The 24,343-nt window shown below is 46.8% G+C and overlaps 1 protein-coding gene across 1 annotated transcript in view; it reads left to right on the top strand.

The window, feature by feature from the left end:
• The window catches only part of EPG5 (ectopic P-granules 5 autophagy tethering factor), a 106,780-nt gene that overhangs the window by 59,260 nt on the left and 23,177 nt on the right, over positions 1-24,343 (top strand). The window contains exons 25-34 of the mRNA XM_081942576.1: positions 1,405-1,549; positions 3,481-3,652; positions 6,694-6,856; positions 9,560-9,702; positions 13,760-13,916; positions 14,918-15,112; positions 16,502-16,715; positions 19,695-19,855; positions 21,902-22,109; positions 23,545-23,620. Of these exons, the coding sequence (XP_081798702.1) occupies positions 1,405-1,549; positions 3,481-3,652; positions 6,694-6,856; positions 9,560-9,702; positions 13,760-13,916; positions 14,918-15,112; positions 16,502-16,715; positions 19,695-19,855; positions 21,902-22,109; positions 23,545-23,620 (1,634 nt within the window). The remainder of the gene's footprint in view (positions 1-1,404; positions 1,550-3,480; positions 3,653-6,693; positions 6,857-9,559; positions 9,703-13,759; positions 13,917-14,917; positions 15,113-16,501; positions 16,716-19,694; positions 19,856-21,901; positions 22,110-23,544; positions 23,621-24,343) is intronic.

The following is a 24,343-nucleotide window of genomic DNA, read 5'->3' as shown; positions in this document are numbered from 1 at the left end:
CGTAAAGCCTACAAACTTGAAATTTGGCACATATGTTCCTCTTGGCTTCTAGATGCTAAGAAAGGATTTTTTGAAATGACCATCTGATCTTTAGTATTTCTTATACAGTATTATATTAATACACTCTGATGCTATTAGACATTCTACTACCCCTCCCCACCTGAAAGGAACTCTGTTTCAACTGCCAGTTGCTGTAGATTAATACGCTCTGATGCTAAGGAGTTAGACATTTTACTCCCCCTCCCCATCTGAAAAGAACTCTGTTCCAACTGCCAGTTGTCGTAGATTAATATGCTCTGATGCTAAGGAGTTGCACATTCTACATTAATTTTCAAGCTTCAAGTGTCAAATTATGAAGCCTGATCACATAGTTTCGTAGCGAAGCACAGGTATTCAGCTAGTTATACATAAAGAGAAGTTAATGAATCCTGCTGAATCAGTTACCCGTGCTGTGCTTTCTGGATGTGGTTGCTGCTGCAAACTCTTGAGTTCCGGTCATAATGATACAAAAAAGATGCCGAGACCTTAGAAAGTGAACAGAGAAGAGCAACGAAGAGGACCAGGGATCTGGGCAGCTAAATTGCATGATGAACGGTTGAGAGAGCTAGATCACAGACAAGGGATGTGTGAAAAACAGTTCATGGGTCGCTTGGTTCCATGCTGTTATAATTTCAAATGGTCACAAAATGAAGAGCTGTAAGCCGATGACTAATGTATTTTTTGGAGTATAAGACACACCCTTTTCCTTCAAAAAAAAAGGGTGAAAATCTGGGTGCATCCTTTGCAATACAGCATTTTTGGCCTCCCAAAACCCTGCCCCCTTTGCAAAAATGGCTGTGCAAAGCCTTTAGGAGGCTTCCAGAGTGCTCCCGGGGGCTTGGGAGGGTGAAAAACTGGCTGTTTCTTTGCTTGTTTTTGTCCCCCCCCCTCCCAGCCCCCAGGAGCACTCTATAAGCCTCCTAAAGGCTATGCATGCCCTTTTTTGACAAAAAACAGGCCCGTTTTTGTGAAAAACGGGCCATTTCTGGGAGGCCTGCAGAGTGCAAAAACTTTTTTAAAAAATTTGCTCTTCGAAATCTTGGTGCGTTTTATACTCTGGTGCGTCTTATACTCTGAAAAATACAGTACTTGTAACAGGTGCCAGCGGCTGCTCAGTTCTGATTCACTGTGGATTTGACAGATCATTTTGAATTACACAGAAGTGCGATTGCACTTGTTCAAGGTAGGTGTGTGTGTGTGTGTGTGTGTGTGTTGTCTCAAAGCTTCCATTGCAATTGGCAGCCACCCCAACGGAGGTGGGGTTAAAATTGAAGTGAGTGCTTTAATTGATCTGACTGGCAATCAAAATTCCCAGTCCTCCTTACTGTTGTTTCTTACTGTGTCTTCCCTGCCGCTGGCTTGAAGGATCTCTGGATGGAATTTGTCAACGTTCAGCAGATACAATGTGAATTCCAGGAAGCCTTAGACCTCTGGTTCGGAGTCAGAGTGGGACCCCTTCCTACCTCCAGTGCTTCGCCAGTGCAGACAGACTTCACGGACCCTTTGTTAGGTAATTCATTCATTCATTCATTCATGAAAATTTATTTGGCGGCCCAACTTGTTTGTGGCGATTCCAGGTGGCTTATGGAAATAAAGCCTCAATATAAAACCCAATCAAACCTTTTTTTCCCCCCTGGAGGATTTTATGATTGGCTAGAGAAAGGAATCTAGAAAAGAAAGTAAGGTGAAGATACAGAACCCAAATGACACACTATTAAGTGAGAAAGGGGGGGGGGAAGAGTGGGGAAATAGAAAAGAAAGTGCTAAATATACAAGTAAAGAGAGAGATATAAAGGGGAAAAAGCATAGGATAGATTAGCGAAGGAAAGGGATATAAGGAACGATACTAAATTACATTTGGGTTTCTGGAAATACCATCCCAAGAAAACATACCCTGAGATTTGAAAGAGACACCTATAACAACAGGAAAAGAAAGGGAGAGAGGAGGAGAGAATGAGAGGAAGAGGAGGGAAGGGAGAAAGAGGTAAGGAGAGGAGGGTGGAAGGGAGAGAAAGAGAAGGAGAGAGGATAGGAAGAGGAAGAGTAGGAGTAGGGGAGAGGTAAGGGAAGAAGGAAGGGGAAGGAGAGGAGGAGGGAAGTAGAGAAGGGAGGGAGGGAGAAAAGAAAGGGAAAATAAGGTGGTAGTTGTAACAGAAGGAAGGGATGGTAAATAAAGCAATCCAAATTGTATATTAAAACCTAGGAATAACAAATTATAAGAATGATAAATGTAAAGAAGGATAACAACACGTGAATGTATACACAATGGTATGTAAAAGAATAAAATGGTGTGTAAGAGAATAAAAAATAAAAAAAACTTTATTGCCACCGTTGCAACAGTGACAGGCTCCGTATTCCTCTGGGGTCCCCAGGCCTGCTGGCAAAACCACGTCTTCAGGACCTGCTCAGAAGAGTGTCGAGGTGGAGGCCAGTCTTATTTCTGCAGGGAGTTCTGTTCCACTGGGAGGGAGCCAAAACGGAGAAGGCCCTTCTTCCCAGTTCCAGTAGTTCCTCAACGTTTTCAGCTCCATTCCCGCGAGTCGGGTGGGCACATGCCTGCTGCTTACTTAAATGGAGCATGTTGCGTTCGCCCGCTGCTTGCACAAGTGAGGATGCACAGGGAGGCTTATCTGTGCCCCTCAGATTCACCTGAATCGGAGTGCAAACGGTGTGGGACCTTCTTGGAACTGCTGAAAGGGTGGTGTCATATCCCTCCCTCTCCTGTTGTGACAGGGCTGCTCAGTCTTAATGCACTTTGACCCTCTCTTTCAAACCAATGGTCCTCTCTCTCCAAAATGTAAACATGGTTCAATGTGGACTCAACTCTGACCTCGATAACGGAGAATCTCCATAGACCAGTGAGGGTGAACCTATGGCATTCGTACCGGAAATGGCATGCAGAGCCCTCTCCAGGCACGTCAGCTGTCGCCTGTTGCTCTTCCAGGTTCCGGTGTGCACATATGCACTGGTCAGGTGCTCTTCGCGCACGCGGTAGCGCCAGAAACTGGAAGAGCAGCTCCTTGCCATGCATGCACGTGCTGGGAAGCTGAGCTTCCAGTTTCTGATGCACGCCAACCAGTTGGTCTTCACGCACACATGTGCACCAGGAGACCAGGTGACCGTCGCGAATGCGCATGTCCGAAACCAGAAGTTCAGCTTCCCAGCGCTCACATCCGCTCCAGGGAGCTACTTTTCCGTTTTCTGGTGCTCCCCTATGCCTGCACTCCGGTTTCAGCACCTAGTGTCGAAAAGATTCACCAACACTGCCATAGATATTCCAGATTATGGTTGGTTGCTGGTTATTCAGATGCTGGGCCACCTGAAAGACAAACATTTCCCAAATATATTTGTCATCTGGAAAGCAAGCATTGTGATTGCAGGTTAAGAATGGGTGGTGAATGAATGTTTTGCATCTCTTCCCTCCCCCCCTCCTCCCCCAAGCTAAGGAGAGGATTATCAGCAACTTGAAGAAGTACGATGCCCCCCAGCCCGCTTTGCCTCTTCAGCCAATGAAAGCTCCTGTGCCTGTCATTTCTCCTGCTAGCTTGGTGAACCAGCACGAAGCCAAAGGGTTGACTTGCACCAACCTCAGGGTCTTCCAACATCATGCTAAGTAAGATTTATTTTTTTCTCTCTTTTTCTCTTTTTCTTTGTTTGGCTTCCTCTCTTCTGAACTGTATTTAGTTATGATGTCCTTTAAGTACCGTGTTTTTGGGACTATAAGATGCACCAGTGTTTTAAGACGCACCAAGATTTTGAAGAGTTTAAAAAAAGTTTTTGTCCTCCCCAGGGGCATTCTGCAGGCTTCAGCAGGGTTGGGAGAAGGCAAAAACACCTCAGTTTTTGCAAAAAACAGCCTGTTTTCGCCCGTTTATTTGCAAAAATGGGATGTGGGGGGTGAGGCTTTGGGAGGCCAGAAATGGCTGTATTTGGTGTATAAGATGGACCAACATTTCCACCCCCTTTTAGAGGGGAAATAGGTTCATCTTACACTCCGAAAAATGCGGTATATCAGAAACGTAACATATATTACCCACTTAGCTTTCATTAGCCTCTGCTAACATCGTCAGAGTGTAAAAACTACCATTGAAGAGATATCTGCCTTTATACATCATTAATCAATTTGACCATTGTGCATGTGATAGTTCCATCCACCCGCCTCCCACCTGTTTTTACACTCCGACGATGTTAGCAGATGCACCAACATTTCCACACTCTTTTTTTGGGGTGGGTGGGGTGGGTGGGAAGCTGCGTCTTCTACTCCAAAAAATACGGTACATCCAGCCGGACCAGGAGTGATTTGACAGCAATCTTCCAATATTTGAGGAGTTGTCACAGAAGAAGAGGTGTGTTTTGCCGGTTTCTCGTGTGTCTCGGTAGAAATAAAGACAGAATCCTGGTATTTGCCTCGATAAGCTCTATGCGTTTATTCAGCTGAATAAAGACGGGGGCCCTCAAAAGTCAGAAGGAACCCTGAACACACTTTGACACTCACATTTCATATATTTGCTAAATGTTTGCTTCATCACCCAGAAGACTCCTGGTCAATGGGGGAGGGGGGGGCATCCTATTCTCCAAAGCACCGGAGGGCAGGAGAAGTAATGGATGGAATTAAAAAGAGATTCAACCTAGAAGGAGAAATTTCCTGACAGTGAGAACAATTAATCCGTGGAATGGATTAACAGAATAACATTATTATACAGCAGAAAGGGACCTTGGAGATCCTCTAGTCCAACCCACCCTATACTATCCCAGACAAGTGGTTGTCCAATCTTTTCTTAAAATCCTCCGGTGATAAAGCACCCACAACCTCTGGAGACACATTGTACCACTGATTAATTGCTCTCTTGCCTCCAGATGTTGTAGGGCAGTGATGGCGAACGTTTTTTCTGCTCGGGTGCTAAAAGAGTGTATGCATGCGCGACTAGCGCTCATGCGTGTCCACACCCATAATGCAATGCCCTCCCCCTCCAGCGCATGCATGCATAACCCTCCTGTCCAGGCCTCTGGACTTATGGTAGGCCCATTGGGCTATCTTTCGACCTCCCCAGGCTCCAGGAAAATCTCCTGAAGCCTTGGGAGGGCAGAAAATGGCCCAACAAGCTGCCGGACGTTCGTTTCTGAACTTCCGGTAGGCCCGTTGGGCCCATTTTCCCCCATCCACAGGCTCCGGAAGCTTTCCTGAAGTCTGGGGAGGTCAAAAAACAGCCTCCTCTGCCCTCCGGAAGGCCAAAAATCAGTGGGCCAGCACGGACATGTGCACTTGCCCTCAGATATGCCCCGTGTGCCACCTGTGACACGCATGCCAGAGGTTCGCCATCACGGTTGTAGGAGCTCCCAATACTGGAGGTTTTTCAGAAGACATTGGACATTCCACTTGTCTGGAATGGTGGTTGTTCTCCAACTTGTTCAGGGGGTGGACTAGAAGACCTCCAAGGTCCCTGTATCACATTGCTATGTGCAGTTGTTTTCACTTTCTTCCATTTGATCAGGTTCAGATAAAATGGGACTCTGCATAGCGCTCAGGAATTCGTACCCCCTACCTCATTTCTTTAAAAAAATGTCTATACCCAGCTTTTGCAAAAATCATATTTATTAAAAAACAGAGAGGGGGCTCACTGCAATGATTTAATTTTAAAATTACCCACCGGGCCAGGCTTGGGGGAATCTACTGGACAGCGAAGGCTTTATGATAAGACAGGCCTATCATAGCATCCATGTTGCAGTGAAAAGCTTTTGACGGCAGCCGCGTCATCCTAGAAAAAAGACAGGGCTGCTTTAATGAGATCTAGACAGGAACTGCATTTCAACACGCCTGCAAGCTCCGAATCAGACCACAAACACAACGCAACATGAATAGAAACATTTCCCCGGGTTTCATATTCCAAATGGGTAAAATGGTTCCAAAGATTGTCCATCCCTCATTTCTCAAAGAGAGATCTCTTGCTTCAGTCTCCTTCATTTCCCTGATGTAATATTTTCCCTGGTGGTGTTGTGGCCCAACAGCTGCCAGTGGAGCTGGTGGTGATGAGGTTGGGGAGGAACTTGGGCCAGTTCTGGAGTCTGGGGAAGGCTCTGATGGATGCTCAGCGTAGGACGCAGAGATAGAGCCAGGGTCGTCTGACATTTCCCAGCCACCGGAGAGGCAGCTGCCTTGGGAGGCTGCTATGAGTGAGGAGGAGGAACAGCTGGGGCCTGTTCCAGATGTGCCTATGTACAGAGCTGTTAGGCGATGAGAACAAGGAATCGACTCGGGAAGCAAAGCACACATGGACTCTGAATGGCCCCACCCTAGCTGAGGAATAAATAGAAGGAAAGGGGAGTGGTGGTCATAGGAGACAACAGTTCGTATTTCTGAAGATTTTGCTCATGGTGTTTCGTGCACCAAAGACTGCCTTGCCAGAACTTAATTTGCAGCTGGGAGCTCACGGGCCTTGCAATTATCGCAAGAAACTGATAAGGTCTGTACTGCAGTTAACTCCTTGAAGGACTCTCGCCTGGGCTTTTCGGTGGATGAATGCAGTTAATTCACAAGAGGTAAATAAAGAGGGGTTTTTCGTGACGAGGAGTCTGTTTCTTGCTTCCGCTAAGGCTGGGTCAGAACGCGATGCCCTTGGCGCTCAACTACAATGGATGGTTGTTGTTAAATTTTAGGCTGGCAGCACTTCGGGAATCCCAGCAAGTGGCTTTCAGTAGCGAAATCTTGGACACACTGCCAAAACTTTATACCAACCGAGAAGAACAGGTTACTCTTCACCTGGAATGTCGGGGAGGATCTGGTAAAAGTTGCCACGGAGCAGCTCACGTAACAATCCAGGTTAGAACCGAAGTCTCTTCCTCTCTTCCTCTTCAAGGGTCTCAACCTGCCCTCCCTCTAATGTCTGCCTATTCTGCAGATCACCGGGGAGGGGGGAGGTATTTGCATGGGGAGGGGCGGTCCTGCAATTTCTACAACCATTGGGCTAGAGGGCCGGTGCTTCCTGATATAGGTCGGTGATGGTTAACCTTTTTGGCGCCGAGCGCCTTAAGCGCACAAACACACAAATAAACATGCGCTGGTACTCCAACCCCCAAAATGCAATGCGAGCCCCCCTTTGCATGCACCCCACCTCTGCACATATACATGCGTCCCTGCACATGTGCCCTGCCCCCTCACGCTCTTCCTGCGGAGGTGGGGGAAGGCGCTGCCCTCCATGCATTCACGGCAAAGCGCCGAAGACCAGCTGGTTGGCGGGAGGCACATGCATACATGTGTGCTGGAGCTGGGCTGGGGCGTCGCCTGGTGTGTCTGCAGAGAGGGATCTGCGGGCCACCATCACGGAGATAGGTAGTCCTCTATTTAGGGCCATCCCTGAGCTTAAAATGTCTGCTGCTAAATGTTGTGGTTTCTCCCATTTTATGATCTTCCTTGCCACAGTTGTTATGCGTGATTAAGTTAATAACACAGTTGTTAAAGTGAATCTGGGTTTCTGCGTTGATTTTGTTTGTCAGAAGGTCACAAAAAAGGGATCGCGTGGCCCCAGGACATTGCAACCGTCATAAATATGAGTCAGTTGCCAAGAAACTGAATTTTAATCCTGTGACCACGGGGATTCTGCAATGGTCATCAGTGGGAAAAAGAGTCGTAAGTGACTTTTTTCAGTGCAGTTGTCATTTCAAATGGTCACTAAATGAGCTCTTGTAAGTCGCGGCCTACCTGTATATTCTTAGTCTGTCCCTTCCCTTCATCCAGGAAGACGACAGATAGTCCTCAACGTGCAACTATTTGTTTAGTGACCGTTCAAAGTTACAACGGCACTGAAAAAAGTGATACACAACCAGTCCTCACACTTACAACCCCAGGGTCACATGATCTAAAATTCAGTCCCTTTAGTACAGGTAGCCTTTGACGTACAACCACAACTGAGCCCAACATTTCTGTTATTGAGCGAGACATTTGCTAAGTGAGTTGTGCCCCATTTTACGACCTTCCTTGCCACAGTCGTTAAACGCAGCACTGCAGTTGATAAATTAGCAATATGGTTGTTAAGTGAACCTGGCTTCCCCATTGACTTTGCTTGTCAGAAGGTCGCAAAATGGGATCGCCTGACCTCGGGACACTGCAACGGTCGTAACTATGAGTCAGTTGCCAAGCAGCTGAACTTTGATCACATGGTCATGGGGATGCTGCAAAGGTCGTAACTTTGAGAAACGGCCTTAAGTCACATTTTTCAGTGCCTTTAAACGGTCACTAAACGAACTGTTGAAAGTTGGACTTCCTGTAATTCCTCTCTTTCCAAGGGAGATTCTGTTCCATTCCCATTTTTCCTCTGCGATCAGAAATGAAGGTGGCGGAGCAGCTATTGCAAATCTAACATAATAGTTGATTTATGGAATTATTCTAAAATTGAATTATTTTTATTAATTTATTAAATAATTAATTTATTAATTATTATGAATTATTAGTCGAATACAATAACCTATTGGAAGGAACATCCATAACTTCTGGAGGCAACTTCTGTTCCACTGACTAATTGTTCTAACTGTCAGGAAATTCCCCCTCAGTTCAAAGTTGCTTCTCTCCTTGATTAATTTCCACCCATTGCTTCTTGTCCTGCCCTCAGGTGCTTTGGAGAATAGTTTGACTCCCTCTTCTCTCAGGGGTTGCCACAAAGAAGACGGAGTCAAACTACTGTATTTTCCCATAAGATGCACCTTTTTCCCCTCAAAAAAGAGGATGAAAAACTGGGTTCATCTTATACACTGAATAAAGCATTTTTGGCCTCCCGAAACCCCGCCCCCTTCACCAAAATGGCCGTGCATATCCTTTAGGAGGCTTCCAGAGTGCTCCTGGGGAGGGCAGAAATGAGAGAAAAATGGGCCTTTTTTTGCTCGTGTTTGCCTCCTAAAACACGAAGCTATAATTCTATAAGCCTCCTAAAGGCTATGCACGCCCTTCTTTTGACAAAAACAGGAAAAATGGGCAGTTTTTGGGAGATCTGCAGGGTGCAAAGCCTTTTTTTTTTTTATTGCCTCTTCAAAATCTTGGTGTGCCTTATACTGATACTCTGAAACAATCAGTGGAACAGAAGTTGTGAATGCCCCAACACTGGAATCATTTAAGAAGATGTTGGATAGCCATTTGTCTGAAACGGTATAGGGTTTCCTGCCTAGGCAGGGGGTTGGACTAGAAGACCTCCAAGGTCCCTTCCAACTCTGGTATTGTATTGTATTGTAAATACGGTATTCTCCAAAGCACCTGAGGGCAGGGCAAGAAGCAATGGGTGGAAACTAATCAAGGAGAGAAGCAACTTAGAACTAAGGAGAAATTTCCTGACATTTACAACAATTAATCAGTGGAACAGAAGTTGCCTCCAGAAGTTGTGAATGTTCCAACACTGGAAGTTTTTAAGTTTTTAAAATGATGTTGGGTAACCCTTTGTCTGAAGTGGTGTAGGGTTTTCTTCCTGAGCAAGGGGTTGGACTAGAAGACCTCCCAGGTCCCTTCCAATGCTGTTATTCTATATTCTCTCCATTTTAGTTCGAGGGCAAACACAAAAATGAAGCCGTCTACCAGCAATTGCACATTTTGGAGAAAGAAATGAAGCACCTGCAGGCAGAAGCTGCTCAGATGCCTCCTCTGAGTGTTGTAGGAGCCGCAGTCTACGTGGAGAACTTCATCACGTGAGTTGTGTGCTTTCCTCTCTGCCACAAAACCGTGTCTTGCTTTGTGTTTCCGATTCCGAACAACGGAAACCAGGCCCCTAAAGGCGCTTTTTTTCAAGAGGCAAATTGACTTTTTTCTTTGAAGATATTTCCTTTTGGTTGTAACCTGAGGACTACCTGTAGTCCTGAATGAGCCCCAAATTGGCCTTTTAAATCCAGAGGTTGCTTGTAACCACTTTTTTTAAAAGAAATATTCATGTATGTATATATGTATATAACATGAGACAGACTGTCAGGGTTCCAAATAGCATCCAAAAATAAATCAGAGTCCAAGGCAAAGGATTCCTCAAAGTTCCAATTTATTAAGAGAGCCATGTTGGCACATCTAGGAAAACCCGAATCTGAAGGCTTCCCGGTTTTCCCCATGCAGTTCAAGATCTTGCCTCACATCAACAAGTCCATCCCATGGTCCAATCTCCCACTGCCATGCTGGCAGTCCCATCCATCCAGTTCCGGTCAGGTGCACAGGTGCAAAGACAAAGGATGACCTTGGCTTTCTAGAAAGAATTTTGTTATGGCTCCCTATCATCTAACTCTGTACAATCCCCCCTCCCATTTTCCCACAATAGAAAATGCGTAGTAGAATAATAGAAAGTGTGGCAGGCCAAAGATCCAAAAGAAAAGATGGCTGCAGGCCTGATACAGACATTGCAATCTCCGGAACTTAAAATATATTACTCACTTAGCTTTCGTTAGCGTCCGCTAACATCGTCGGAGTGTAAAAAAAGGTAGGAGGTGGGTGGATCACTCATGCAATGGCCAAATTGATTAATGATGTGTAAAGGCAGATATCTCTTCAATGGTAGTTTTTACACTCTGACAATGTTAGCAGAGGCTAACGAAAACTAAGTGGGTAATATATGTTAAGTTCCGGATCTATCTATCTATCTATCTATCTATCTCTCTCTATCTCTCTCTCTCTCTCTCTCTCTCTCTCTCTCTCTCTCTCTCTCTCTCTCCCTCCCTCCCTCCCTCCCTCCCTCCCTCCCTCCCTCTCTCTCTCTCTCTCTATCATCTATCTACCTACCTACCTACCTACCTACCTACCTACCTACCTACCTACCAGTGGTGGGTTTCAAATTTTTTTGGAACCTATTCCGTAGGTGTGGCCTATTTTGTGGGTGTGGCTTAGCAGTCATGTGACCGGGTGGGAGTGACCAACTTGTAAATGTGGTGAAACTCATTTAACAATGCTCTTGCTTAGGAACCAAAATTTTGGGCTCAATTGTGATCATAAGTTATCTTCCTTTTTCTTTCTTCCTTCCTTCTTCCTTTCTTTCTTGTGTCTCTCTCTCCCTCTTTCTTTCCTTCCTTTCTTTCCTTCCTTCCTTTCTTGTGTGTCTCTCTCCCTCTTCCTTTCTTCCTTCTTCTTTCTTTCTTGTGTCTCTCTCCCCCACTTACTTTCTTTCTTCATTCCTTCTTGTGCCTCTCTTTCCCTCTTTCTTTCTTTCTTTCTTTCTTTCCTTTCTCTTCCTCTGTCTTCCTTCCTTCTTTCTTTCTTGTCTCTCTCCCCCACTTATTTCCTCCCTCCCTTCCCTCCATCCTTCTTGTGTCTCTCTCTCCAACGTTCTTTCTTTCTCTTTCTTTCTTTCTCTTTCTTTCTCTCTTTCTCTTTCTATCTTTGTCTCTCTCTCTCTTTCTCTCTCTCTCCCTTCCTTCCTTTCTCTCTTACTCTTTCTTTCTCACTCTCCCCCCCCCCCTCTCACACACACATACCTTCCAGTTGGCAAAAATTTCTGTTTTGCCAGCTGGGAGCCTGGCAAAGAAGCCTCGTTTTGCCTGCCCCCTGTGGCACTTCACTTGCTGCAACTCGGACAATGGGGAGGTGGGAGTAGCGCTGGGTTTGAGGAACGGATGTTCCTTCTGCTCAGCTTACGCACTTGAAAAAACCCCACGGTTCCACACCCACAGCTGATCCCTTCTTGGTCAAAAGGGCACCTTTTCGGTCCCAGCTGGGCGTCTGGAAGAGAGTAGCCGAAGTTTTCTTCGGCAGAGTCACGCGCCCACCCGCCTGCCTGTCTTATCTTACACAAGTTGGCTGAAGCGGCTTCTCTCTCCTCCTCCTAGCAGCCCTGCAGAGCAGCGCACGGAGTCCGTCTCTCTCCTCCTCCTACCAGCCCTGCAGAGCAGCGCGCGGAGTCCGTCTCTCTCCTCCTCCTACCAGCCCTGCAGAGCAGCGCGCGGAGTCCGTCTCTCTCCTCCTCCTACCAGCCCTGCAGAGCAGCGCGCGGAGTCCGTCTCTCTCCTCCTCCTACCAGCCCTGCAGAGCAGTGCGCGGAGTCCGTCTCTCTCCTCCTCCTACCAGCCTTGCAGAGCAGCGCGCGGAGTCCGTCTCTCTCCTCCTCCTACCAGCCGAAGGAAAAGCCCCGGGGAGACGAGCTCCGCGCGCTGCTCTGCCGGGCTGCAGCGCGTGGAGCCCGTCTCCCCGGGGCTTTTCCTTCGGCTGCAGGAGGAGGAGAGAGAAGCCACTTCGGCCTTTGGCTGCAGCACAGCGGAGGATCGACTGCGACAGCCTTGCAGAGCAGCGCACGGAGTCCATCCCTCTCCTCCTCCTACCAGCCGAAGGAAAAGCCCCGGGGAGACGAGCTCTGCACGCTGCTCTGCCGGGCTGCAGCGCGTGGAGCCCGTCTCCCCGGGGCTTTTCCTTCGGCTGCAGGAGGAGGAGAGAGAAGCCACTTCGGCCTTCGGCTGCAGCACAGCGGAGGATCGGCTGCGACAGCCTTGCAGAGCAGCGCACGGAGTCCGTCTCTCTCCTCCTCCTACCAGCCGAAGGAAAAGCCCCGGGGAGACGAGCTCTGCGCGCTGCTCTGCCGGGCTGCAGCGCGTGGAGCCCGTCTCCCCGGGGCTTTTCCTTCGGCTGCAGGAGGAGGAGAGAGAAGCCACTTCGGCCTTTGGCTGCAGCACAGCGGAGGATCGGCTGCGACAGCCTTGCAGAGCAGCACGCAGAGCTCGTCTCCCCGGGGCTTTTCCTTCGGCTGGTAGGAGGAGGAGAGAGACGGACTCCGCGCGCTGCTCTGCAGGGCTGGTAGGAGGAGGAGAGAGACGGACTCCGCGCGCTGCTCTGCAGGGCTGGTAGGAGGAGGAGAGAGACGGACTCCGCGCGCTGCTCTGAAGGGCTGGTAGGAGGAGGAGAGAGAAGCCGCTTCGGCCAACTTGTGTAAGATAAGACAGGCAGGCGGGTGGGCGCGTGACTCTGCTGAAGAAAACGTAGAAGGCACGGAATCAGCTCTGCCTGGAGGCAAAAAGCTTGGACCTCCCCCCCGCGCACCCGTCAGCCAAAACCTCCCGGGAGGCTTCGGCTGGTGGGCAAGCAGGGGTGGTGGTAGCTCCGAGCCTTCTCGCCTTCAGACAGAGCTGATTCTGCACCTTCTACGTTGTCCTGGGCAGAGTCATGTGCCCACCAGCTTGCCTGTCTTGTCTTACACAAGTTGGCCAGCTGAAGCCTCCTGCCTTTCCTGAGCAGCTGGCAGCTGCAAGAGGCGCGAAGGGGAGGCAGGTGGGGTTTGCAACCCGAAGGCTGGCATTTCGTCTCTGCAGCGTGAACCAGCTTGGGTGCGACCGGAGAAGCTTCTTCAGTGGAGCTCCTGAAAGGGACGCAGGCTGCCACTGCTCCACTGAAGACATTTCTGAGAAGAGAAACTTCTCCAGTCACGCCGGAGCTGGTGGAGCGCAGGCAAGTGCCGTCCCGTGAAAGGGGCGGGGCAGGAAACTTACTTCCGGGTTCATTGGCCAACCGGATCGCGCGATCCGGTGCGATCCGGCAGAAACCCACCACTGCTACCTACCTACCTACCTACATACATACATACATACCCACATACATGAGAAAGGGAAGCCTTCTACTGCAGGATTGACATGAAAATAGACAAATTGGTCCAAAGGGGAAGGCCGGGCCATCCTTCTTGCACTAAATCTTATCCCATGACTGCATAATTTTATTTCTGGATTAACATTAATGTTCTCCGTCCTTTGCATCTGTGTTTTTTAAATCTCGTTTTTTTATCCCTGCCACCAGAGGTTTAATAAATACCTATAAGCTTCAGCCTACACCAAAGATCCAACGAATTGGCATCAGTCTGTTCTTTGCAGTCGTGGAATATGTCTGCGACGAAACGCAGCGTCACCCCCCGTCTAGACAGTTCTTCACTTCCTGTATCGAGGTCCTTGGCCAGGTGAGTTGTTTGGGGTAGGAGTCTCTAATGGATAATAGAATTCTTTATTGGCCAAGTGTGATTGGACCCACAAGGAATTTGCCTCTGGTGCATAAGCTCTCAGTGTACATAAAGAGACAAGATACATTCGTCTAGAATCATAAGGCACAGCACTTAATGATAGTCATAGGGTACAAATAAGCAATCAGGAAACAATATCAATATAAATCGTAAGGGTACAAGCAACAAAGTTAGAGTCCTGCAGTCTAAGTGGGAGGAGATGGGGGATAGGAACAATGAGAAGACTAATAGTAATAGTAATGCAGACTTAGTGAATAGTTGGACAGTGGTGAGGGAATTATTTGTTTAGCAGAATGATGGCATTTGGAAAAAAAACATCCTTGTGCCTAGTTGTTCTGATGTGCAGTGCCCTATAGTGTCATTTTGAGGATAGGAGTTGAAACAATTTATGCCCAGGATGTGAAGGGTCTGTAGATCTTTTCACAGCTCTCTTTTTGACTCGTGAAGTGTACAGGTCCTCAGTGAAAGGCAGCTTGGCAGTAATTTTTTTTTCTGCAGGGAGGGAGGGGAGGAAGGAAGGAAGGAAGATAGGGGAGGGAGGACTTTTGACAACTGACTCATACTTATGACGTTTGCAGTGTCCTGGACGGGTGTCACATAATCCCGTTTTGTGACCTCCGGGCAAGCCCGATTTATCTTAACAGCTGTGCAGCTAACTTAGCAACTGCAGTGATTCACTTAACAACTGCGGCAAGGAAGGTCGTAACATGGGGCAAATTTCACTGAATAACTGTCTCGTTTATCAACAGAAATTTTGGGGTTCCATTGTGGTCCTAAATTGAGTAGTGTGGCAGCCTAGAGGTGGAGCTCTCGCCTCACAATCAGTGAGGCTGTGAGTTCGATCCTAGGTAGAGGATTTTTGGCACACTTTCGAGGGTCTCGGGGACCCTACAGGATTGAATGTTGTGTAAATGAAGCCTCGGTCGTACTTCTCGTTCCAGGTCTTCATTGCCGGGACCAAGTCCGAATGTCAGCGTGTTTTGCAAACCATTCTGAAGAACCGAAGGCTTTGCACGCTGCTCTCTCCTTACTTCACTCCTGTTGCCTCCCCGGAGGAATTTGTCAACTTGTACGAGAAAGTTGTGGCTTTCCTTGGTGACAACAACAGCGATGTCATTTTCATGCTGCTGACAAAGGCAAGCGAGGGGATTGCCACGTGGCTTTGATGTCTGAGCCATTGATCTGGGAGTCTTTCCCCCAGCCCCCCCCCCTCCCTTCTTGAAAGCAATGACTGGATTTTAAGGGTTTCGTGCTTCTCAGGAGGGTAATAATTAGCTTTTTCTCTCAAATGGACTCAAAGCAGGTTTTTAAATTCTCTCTCTCTCTCTCTCTTTCTCTCTCTCTCTCTCATCTATCATCCGTCCGTCCATCCATCCATCTCTCACTCACCATCTATCCATCCGTCTATCTACCATCCATCTGTCCATCTATTATCCATCCATCCATCATTTTATATATATATATATCTTTATCTCTGTCCATCAATCAGTCTGTCTGTCTGTCTGTCTGTCTCAGTCTGTCTTATCTATTTCTCACCATCCATCCATCTGTCCATCCATCTGTCCATCTATTTTCCATCCATCCATCCACCCATCCATCCATCCATCCATCCATCCATCCCTCTCTCTCTCTCTTCACCCATCCATCTATGTACCATCCATCTGTCGATCTATTATCTATATCTATCTATCTATCTATCTATCTATCTATCTATCTATCTATCTAATCTATCCATCCATATCTATCCATCCATCCATCCATCCATCCATCCATCCATCTATCTATCTATCTATCTATCTATCTATCTATCTATCTATCTATCTATCTATCTATCTATCTATCTATCTGTCTATCTATCTTTATCTCCATCAGTCTGCCTATCTCACCATCCATCTATCATCTATCTGTCCATTTGTTTTCCAACCATCCATCCATCCAGGCATCTGCCTGCCATCCAGTCTTTCTCCATCCAGTCATCCGTCTGCCTGCCTGCCTCCCTGCCTCCCTCCCTTCCCCCCCCTCTCTCCCTACATACATATCTGTCCAGCTGTTATCCATCTGTCCATCCATCTCCCTCCCCCATCTCTCTTTCCCTGCCACTTTCTGATTAGACCCATAGAAATAAAATACAAAACCCTAAAATAAGATTAGTACAGTTTAAAAAGTAAACACTCATTCCTGCAGGCAGGTTTTGGGGGCGCGGGGGTAGGGGAGGACCAGGAAAAATATGTGTCCTTGTTCAAATTCACTGCACCTCTTGGCCTTTTTTCCCTCTTCTTCACTTGCTGACGGTGAATATTCAGCAAAAGGATGACCTGATCCTCATAAAATTTGTGGGAAACAATCATGATCATAATTGCTTCTGTGATCCAGAGTGGGCCATTTCTAACTTTCCTTCTTAATTTCAGAATTAATCAGCCTCCCTTCTCTCTCTCTCTCTCTCTCTCCCTCCCTCCCTCCCTCCCATGTCTCTCCATTTATGGCCCAACCTCAACCTGCTTTTCTTTTCTTTTTAAAAAAAACAGTTTGACCTCCTGAAATGGTTGCAGAGTTCAAAACCGTCCCTGTCGGAGCGTGGCCAGCTCTTGGAGTCCATCCACGTGGGTCTCAAGACCTGTGGCTTTGAACCGGAGAAGGACATCTTAATGCCTTTTTCCATCTTCTGCAAACACGGGGTCTGCCTCCTGCAGTACCAGTTTCCTGACCACTACAGTAGTTTTTTGAGGCTCCTTCTTCAAAGTAAGTCCCATCTCGACTTTCAGGACTAGTTTTCATCTAGTAAGAACATGAAAAGAGTCTTGAGGATGGATTTCTCCAGTATTTCTGGACCTGGACAACCTTTAAGAATTCTGGGAACTGAAATCATGAAATCAACACACGGCTGGCTGGGGAATTCTGGGAGTTGAAGTCCACACATAGCTGGCTAGAGAATTCTGGGAAATGAAGTCCACACACAGCTGCCTGGGGAATTCTGGGAGTTGAAGTTTACACATAGCTGGCTAGAGAATTCTGGGAACTGAAGTCCACACATAGCTGGCTGGAGAATTCTGGGAGTTGAAGTCCACACATAGCTGGCTAGAGAATTCTGGGAACTGAAGTCCACACACAGCTGCCTGGGGAATTCTGGGAGTTGAAGTTTACACATAGCTGGCTAGAGAATTCTGGGAACTGAAGTCCACACATAGCTGGCTGGGGAATTCTGGGAGTTGAAGTCCACACATAGCTGGCTAGAGAATTCTGGGAACTGAAGTCCACACACAGCTGCTGGGGAATTCTGGGAGTTGAAGTCCACACATAACTGGCTAGAGAATTCTGGGAACTGAAGTCCACACACAGCTGCTGGGGAATTCTGGGAGTTGAAGTTTACACATAGCTGGCTAGAGAATTCTGGGAACTGAAGTCCACACATGCCTGGCTGGGGAATTCTGGGAGTTAGTTTACTTTATTGTCATTCCACATGGTACAACAAAATTAAACGCCATCTTCAGTGTACATTACAATTATAAAAATAAAAACACAAACATACATCCTTTACATTCTTTATAATTGAAATTGAAAACCTGATATTGAATTGGAGAGTTCAATATGGTTATTGCTCTGGGATAGAAGCTGTTTTTCCGCCTGTTTGTCCTTGTTTTTATTATCCTGTACCGTCTGCCAGATGGTAATGGTTCAAAAAGAAAAAAGTGCCCAGGATGAGATGGATCTTTGATCATGTTTTGAACATTTGATCAGTTGAAGTTTGCATGTGGCTGGCTGAGGAATTCTGGGAGTCGAAGTCCTCACGTGGCTGGCTAGGGAATTCTGGGAATTGAAGTCCACACCTCTTAAAAGTTGCCCAGGTTGAGAAACACTGTTTTAATGTGTACCAGCTAGTCCTTGATGTCGCCGTTCCAAATATCATCCAGAATTAAATCAGAGTTCAAGACATAACTTTCATCAAAGTTCCAATTTAATAAGAGGGACATGTTGATACAAACTGTGGAAACCCAAATCTGAAAACTTCCTGGGTTCCCACCCAGTTGAAAGTTCAAAACCTTGCCCCCACACCCACGGGTCCATCACATGGTCCAATCTTCCTCTGCCACGCTGGCATTTCCACCCATCTAGTTCCGGTCAGGTGCAGAGGTGCGGAGACAAATGACCTTGGGCTTCTAGAAATACCGGACCAAAAAATTTCAGTTAGCTTATGAATGAAGGCATAAGGAATGCTACAATTTATTTAAACTTAGTTTAATAAAGGGGGAGTTAAGAATGGTGGCATGTTAAAATTAGTTAGCTTATGTTAGCGTATGGTTGTTAAATGTTTATACCCTGTATTCTGCTCTGGGAGGTCGGGGGGAGGTCGGGAGGGAAGAGGGCTAGGGTTGGGGGAAGAGGGAGGGAAAGGGGGGAAATAATTGTAAAACTTATTAAAAAAATTTAATTTAAAAAAAAGATGACCTTGGGCTTCTAGAAAGGAATGTTTTATTTTGAAAACAAACACTCCTTACTGTTCCCCCCCCCCCCATTCCCCACTAATGAAACAGCATAGAAAAAAATAATAGAAAGTGTGGCAGGCCAAAGATCCTAAAAGGAATATGACTGCAGGCCTGACACTTGACTTACAAAAAGTTCATTTACCAATCGTGTGAAGGTACAACATCACTGAAAAAAAAGTGACTTGTGACCATTTTCACGCAGCAGCATCCAGCGATGGTCACCAGGGATCAAAATTCAGATGCTTGGCTGACTCCTATTTACGGCGGTTGCGGTGATCCCCTTTTGCAAATGTTTGACAAGTAAAGTCAGCGGGGGAAACCAGATTCACCCAACAACTGTGCGACTGACTTAATGACTGCAGTGATTCACTTAGCCACGGTGGCAAGAAGGGTCTTAAAATAGGGCAAAGTTGGCTTAGCAACTGTCTCGCTGGACAACGTATATTTTTTGGCTCAGTTGTGGTTGTAAGTTGAGGGCTACCTGTCATTGGCTTTCAAGCACATCTCACAACTTAAAGGACTAGAAACCTGTGCTCCTTAATATGGAGTGGAAAGAAAGTTTCTGAGGAAATTGGATTCTTAAGGGGCTCACTCCGTTCTTACTCCTCATTCCTTTAATTGCAGGTATTCATACAACAGAGATCTCTCTATAGAATAGAAGTGCGCTGTTAATATATTTTGAAAGTTGCCTTATTAATAAAATTGAGGGAGCAAGGAAGGAAGGGAGGAAGGAAGGAAGGAAGACCAATAGCACTTACACTTATTTACTGCTCCATAGTGCTTTTATAGCCCTCTCTAAGCGGTTTACAGAGTCAGCCTATTGCCCCCAACAAATTGGGTCCTTATTTTATTGACCTCAGATGGATGGAAGGCTGAGTCAACCTTGAGTCCCATCAGGATCGAACTCCTGACCATGGGCAGACGGAGCCTACAATAACGTGCTTTAAGTACAGGTAGTCCTCGACTTACACCAGTTCATTCAGTGACCGTTCAAAGTTACAACGGCACTGAGAAAAACTGACCTATGACCATTTTTTTACTCTTATGACCGTTTACAGCATCCCCACGGTCAAAATTCAGACCCTTGGCAACTGACTCATGTTTACGACGGTTGCCGTGTCCTCCGGTGTCTGTGTGTGGTCACGTGATCTCCTTCGGGCTTTACAGAACAGCAGAGAGCTGTTAATACATTGAAACAGTGTGAAATTTTAATTTTTGGTTTGAATTTTCTGCCCAGGTTCTTCAGATCATCTCCTGAGCCCTGACTGTTGGAAAGCCCCTCTTAAAGCTTTGGGCTGCCCTACGTCCTCCGTTGCAAAAGAAAACGGTAGGAAAGCGATGGCTAACTCAAGCATCCCACTGCAGCCTTCAATGGAGCCAATGCTATCACCTGAACAGGTGAGCAATCCAGGTGCACTGGTTCTGTTACAATGCTAAGGACCACCTTAGACCAGGGGTGTCCAACTCGATTTCATTGCGGGCCGCATCAGGGTTGTGTTTGACCTCAGGGTGTGTGTGTGTGTGTGGACATGGCCAGCTAAATGTCACTCATGTCGGGGACGCCAGGGTGTGGCAAAGTGCTAAAGGAGGACTTTCCTCCCTCACTCTCATTATAACCTTCCTTCCTTCCTTCCTTCCTTCCTTCCTTCCTTTTCCCTCTTCATTCTCCTTTCTTCCTCCTTCCCCTCTTTTCTTCTTTTTCCTTCCTTTCTCTCTCCCCCTCTTTCCTTCTTTTTCTTTCCACTTTCCCTTTTCCTGTCCCTTCTTGCATGCTCAAATGCCAAAGGGGAAACATTTCTCCTTTTGTTTTATTTTCAGTTTGTTTTGATAGCCCTCTGATAGCAAAAACAGAGCTGGCAGAGGCACCATGAGCCGGTCCTTTGGTTTCCAGGGCAGCCCCACGGTCCAGATCTAAGCACCCTGTGCGCTGGATCCGGCCCACATGCCTTGAATTTCACACACCCCTGCCTTAGGCAGTCTGGAATTCAATGGCAAATAGGGAAAAAAAGTTGTGAAAGTCCAGCCAGGGGTTATAAAACAGGTCATAAGTCAACTACAGATACGCCTCGACTTATAAGAGTTCGTTTAGTGACCGTTCAAAGTTACACTCGCAGTGAAAAAAAATATTTATGACTGTTTTCAATACTTACGACCGTTATACAATAGCAGAGTTGGAAGGTCTTCTAGTCCAACCCCCTGCCTAGGCAGCAAACCGTACACCACTTCAGACAAATAGCTATCCAACATCTTCTTAAAGACTTCCAGTGTTGGGGCATTCACAACTTCTGGAGGCAAGCTGTTCCACTGATTAATTGTTCTCACTGTCAGGAAATTTCTCCTCAGTTCTAAGTTGCTTCTCTCCTTGATTAGTTTCCACCCATTGCTTCTTGTTCTGCCCTCAGGTGCTTTGGAGAATAGTTTGACACCTTCTTCTTTGTGGCAACCCCTGAGATATCGGAAGACTACTATCATGTCTCCCCTAATCCTTCTTTCTCTTAAGCTAAACATACCCAGTTCCTGCAACCGTTCTTCATATGTTTTAGTCTCCAATCCCCTAATCATCTTTGTTGCTCTTCTCTGCACTCTTTCTAGAGTCTCCACATCTTTTTTACATCGTGGTGACCAAAACTGGATGCCGTATTCCCGTGATAAAAAGTCAGATGCTTGGCAATTGGCTCATGTTTATGACGGTGGCAGGGTCCCAGAGTCACACGATCCCCTTTTGCGACCTTCTGACAAGTCAGGTCAATAGGGAAGTCAAATTCACTTAACAACCATAGGATTAACTTAACAACTGCAGTGATTCACTTAGCAATGGTGGCAAGAAGGGTTTTAAAACAGGGCAAAGCTCACTTCACTGTTTCACTTAGCAACAGAAACGTTGGGCTCCGTTGTGGCCGTTAAATCGAGGATCACCTGTATCCAATAAGCAATCAACACAAATTGTACTAGGAAACTCAATAAAACAATATAAATGGTAAAGATACAAGCAACAAAGTTGTAGTCATAAGAAGATAAGGAGATAAGTAATAGGAAGGATGAGAAGAATAATAGCAATACAGTCTTAGTAAATACTTTGACAGTGTTGTGGGAATTGGTTATTTAGCAGAGTGATGGCATGGGGGGAAACACTGACCTTGTGTCTAGTTGTGTTCAAGGCCCTATATAACGTCATTTTGAGGGTAGAAGGTGAAACGATATATGTCCAGGATGCGAGGGGTCATGGCCTAGAGATATTAACATATAGAACATTTACTTTATTCTCATGAATCAATATATTTTACAATATGACTTGTTACTTCAAACAGTCACTAAGCAAACTGTTGTAAGTCGAAGGCTACCAGCATAAGCCACGTAAGTCAGTCCCCAATGAGTTGGGAATGGATTTGGAGATGTAACCAGCAGGTAATTTCTTCCTGAATTTCTTCCTTCTTTTCTTTGCAGGTCACGGAGACCATAGAGTGGATTTCTGACTACTTCCTCAAGCTCCGGCTGTCTTCTCAAGACTATCGAAGTTTTGGATTATTTTCCAAGTGGGCCCCTTACGTCGCTCATGTCCGACGCCTCATGCAGTATCTGATCCACCGTCTAATCGACTCAAGAATGGACACTTTATCCCGGGAGCCTGTAGGCAGCAACAGGGTATTTGAAGGTAATGAAGTTTGGTGCTGATCATTGTCACACTTCATTGAATCTTGTAAAACCTGAACCTCGGCCAGGAGTCCCAAGAATCGGACAAAACTTTGGGTTCCAGATTTATTGTGTCTGTTTCTTGTATGTGTTTGTTTATTGAGTTTATATGCTCCCTGTCTCGCTTGTGATGTCCTGGGGCAAGGCACGAAGGCAGTGGTGGGTTCCGGATCCCGGTGCAACCGGTACGGTGCAACGGGGCCCGGTGTCCACCACATGAACTTGCGCAGCACGCGCATGCATCCTTACCTCCCGCGGCGCTCCGTGATGCCTCCGTGACTCTCCAGCTGCTCGGCGGAGCGTTGCGCAGGCGCCGTACTCTCCATGTGCGGAAGCCCCAAAGAGCTCACATACGGGTAAGGAGGGCGGGCGGGCCCTCGGGAGCACTGTACCGGAATGGTACCCGGTGCTCCCGGCAGGCACCGGTACACCCGTGCCGGGGCGTACCGCCTACAACCCACCACTGCCCGAAGGTCACACAGCCAGCTGAGAGTTCAAACTCCCCTTTAATGCTCCAAATTTCCCCTCAAACGGGCCCATGTTCTTGGCAATTCCCAGAGCATAGTGCGCGTGCAAGCACACATTAGCCTCTGGCTGGGCACAGTCCAGTAAATAAACATGAAAAGTACTCCATGAAACAAGGAACAAACAATGAGTCCACGAAGCAAGGAAGAAGCAAGCAGTCCTGCAAACTCCAGATGTCCGCAACAGCACACAAAACTCTACAAATTCAGCGTTGTTCCTGTCAAATGCCCCTCTCCCACAGTGTTTCCTTAAATCTTGGTCCCCAGGTGTGCCTTATGAAGAGGGACGGGGCACTCTCCTCCTGAGTTGTCAGGTCGGCCTGCGTTCTTCCCATCTTCTCTCCACTCTCCGTGCCCGGGGATCAGGAGGGAGTGGTTCTTGCTCTTTGCCTGAGCTCCATCACTCCTCATGTCCATTTCTTGTCCTCTCTCGATCATTCCTCCTTGCTAACAAGCTGTCCCACTCCTGAGGGGCCCTGGGGTGCCTCAGCCTGCTCCTCCCCACATTTCTACAAAGCCAACAAAGCTGCCCCCTTGATCTCGGGCTGCTCTGGCTCACAGATTCACGATGTTCGAAGGGGCTCTGGCTGGCTTACAGTGTAGTAAAAAAATATATATAGAGGTATCAAAACAATTATACGTATAAAAACAATGCAGGTCATGTATTCTGCCTAATGGTAGAGTAAGCCTTGTCTCAACTCATGTTTACTCTCATGAAAAGAAGACACACTTTTATTTTGGGCGAGTGGGAAACAGAGAAAGCTAAGAACAGTTTCCATCTTCTGCGCTGCCCCTTTTGAATTCCTTAAAAAAGTTGGATATGTGTATTTGGAAGCAATTCACTAGAAGTCTCTCTTTCTCTCTTCTTTTCAGCTTTGCATTCTCTGTTCTTAGCTACCATTCAGCTCTTCAAGCCATGGCTGGAGGTTTTAGAGGGGGAAGAGACAAGGTAAGTGGGAAGCTGGTTACGAGGTTAAAGAAAATAGAATTGACCTGGGATCTCCTCCTATCTGGGGGATGGTGGACCCCTGGGAAATTCTAAGCATGGTCTTTGGTTCTTTCCCCCCTCCCCCCCTTTCTTCTCTCTCTCTCTTTCCCTTCCTCTTCTCTCCTCTCTCTCTTTTCTCTCTCCTCTCTCCTCTCTCTCTCTTTCTTTCTTTCCCTCCCCCTCTTCCCTCTCTCCTCTCTTCTCTTTCTCTTTTCTCTCTCCTCTCCACCTATTCTTTCTTTCTTTCTTTCTTTCTTTCTTTCTTTCTTTCTTTCTTTCTTTCTTTCCTTCCTCCTTCCTTCCCCCTCTTCTCTTTCTCTTTTCTCTCTCTCTCCTTTCTTTCTTTCTTTCTTTCTTTCTTTCTTTCTTTCTTTCTTTCCTCCTCCCTCTCTTCCCCCTCTCTTCTTCTCTTTCTTTCTTTCCCTCCCTCCCTCTCTCTCTTCTCTCCCTTTCTTCTCTCCTCTCTCCCTCTCTTCTCTCTCTCTCTCTTTCTTTTTCCCTCCCTCCCTTTCTCAATATATCTCTCTCTCTTTCCCTCCCCCTCCCTCCTCCTCTTCTTTTTCAATCTTCTCTTTCTTCTCTTCTCTTTCTCCTCTCTTTCTTTTATTTCCCTCTCTTCCTCCCCCTCTCAATATATTTCTCTCTTCTCTCCCTCTTTTCTTTCTTTCTTTCTTTCTTCCTTCC

This window comes from Natrix helvetica (assembly GCF_964273705.1).
Source record: "Natrix helvetica genome assembly, chromosome: 2".
NCBI classification, from domain to species: domain Eukaryota; kingdom Metazoa; phylum Chordata; class Lepidosauria; order Squamata; family Natricidae; genus Natrix; species Natrix helvetica.
This window is presented reverse-complemented; position numbering and strand designations above follow the sequence as displayed.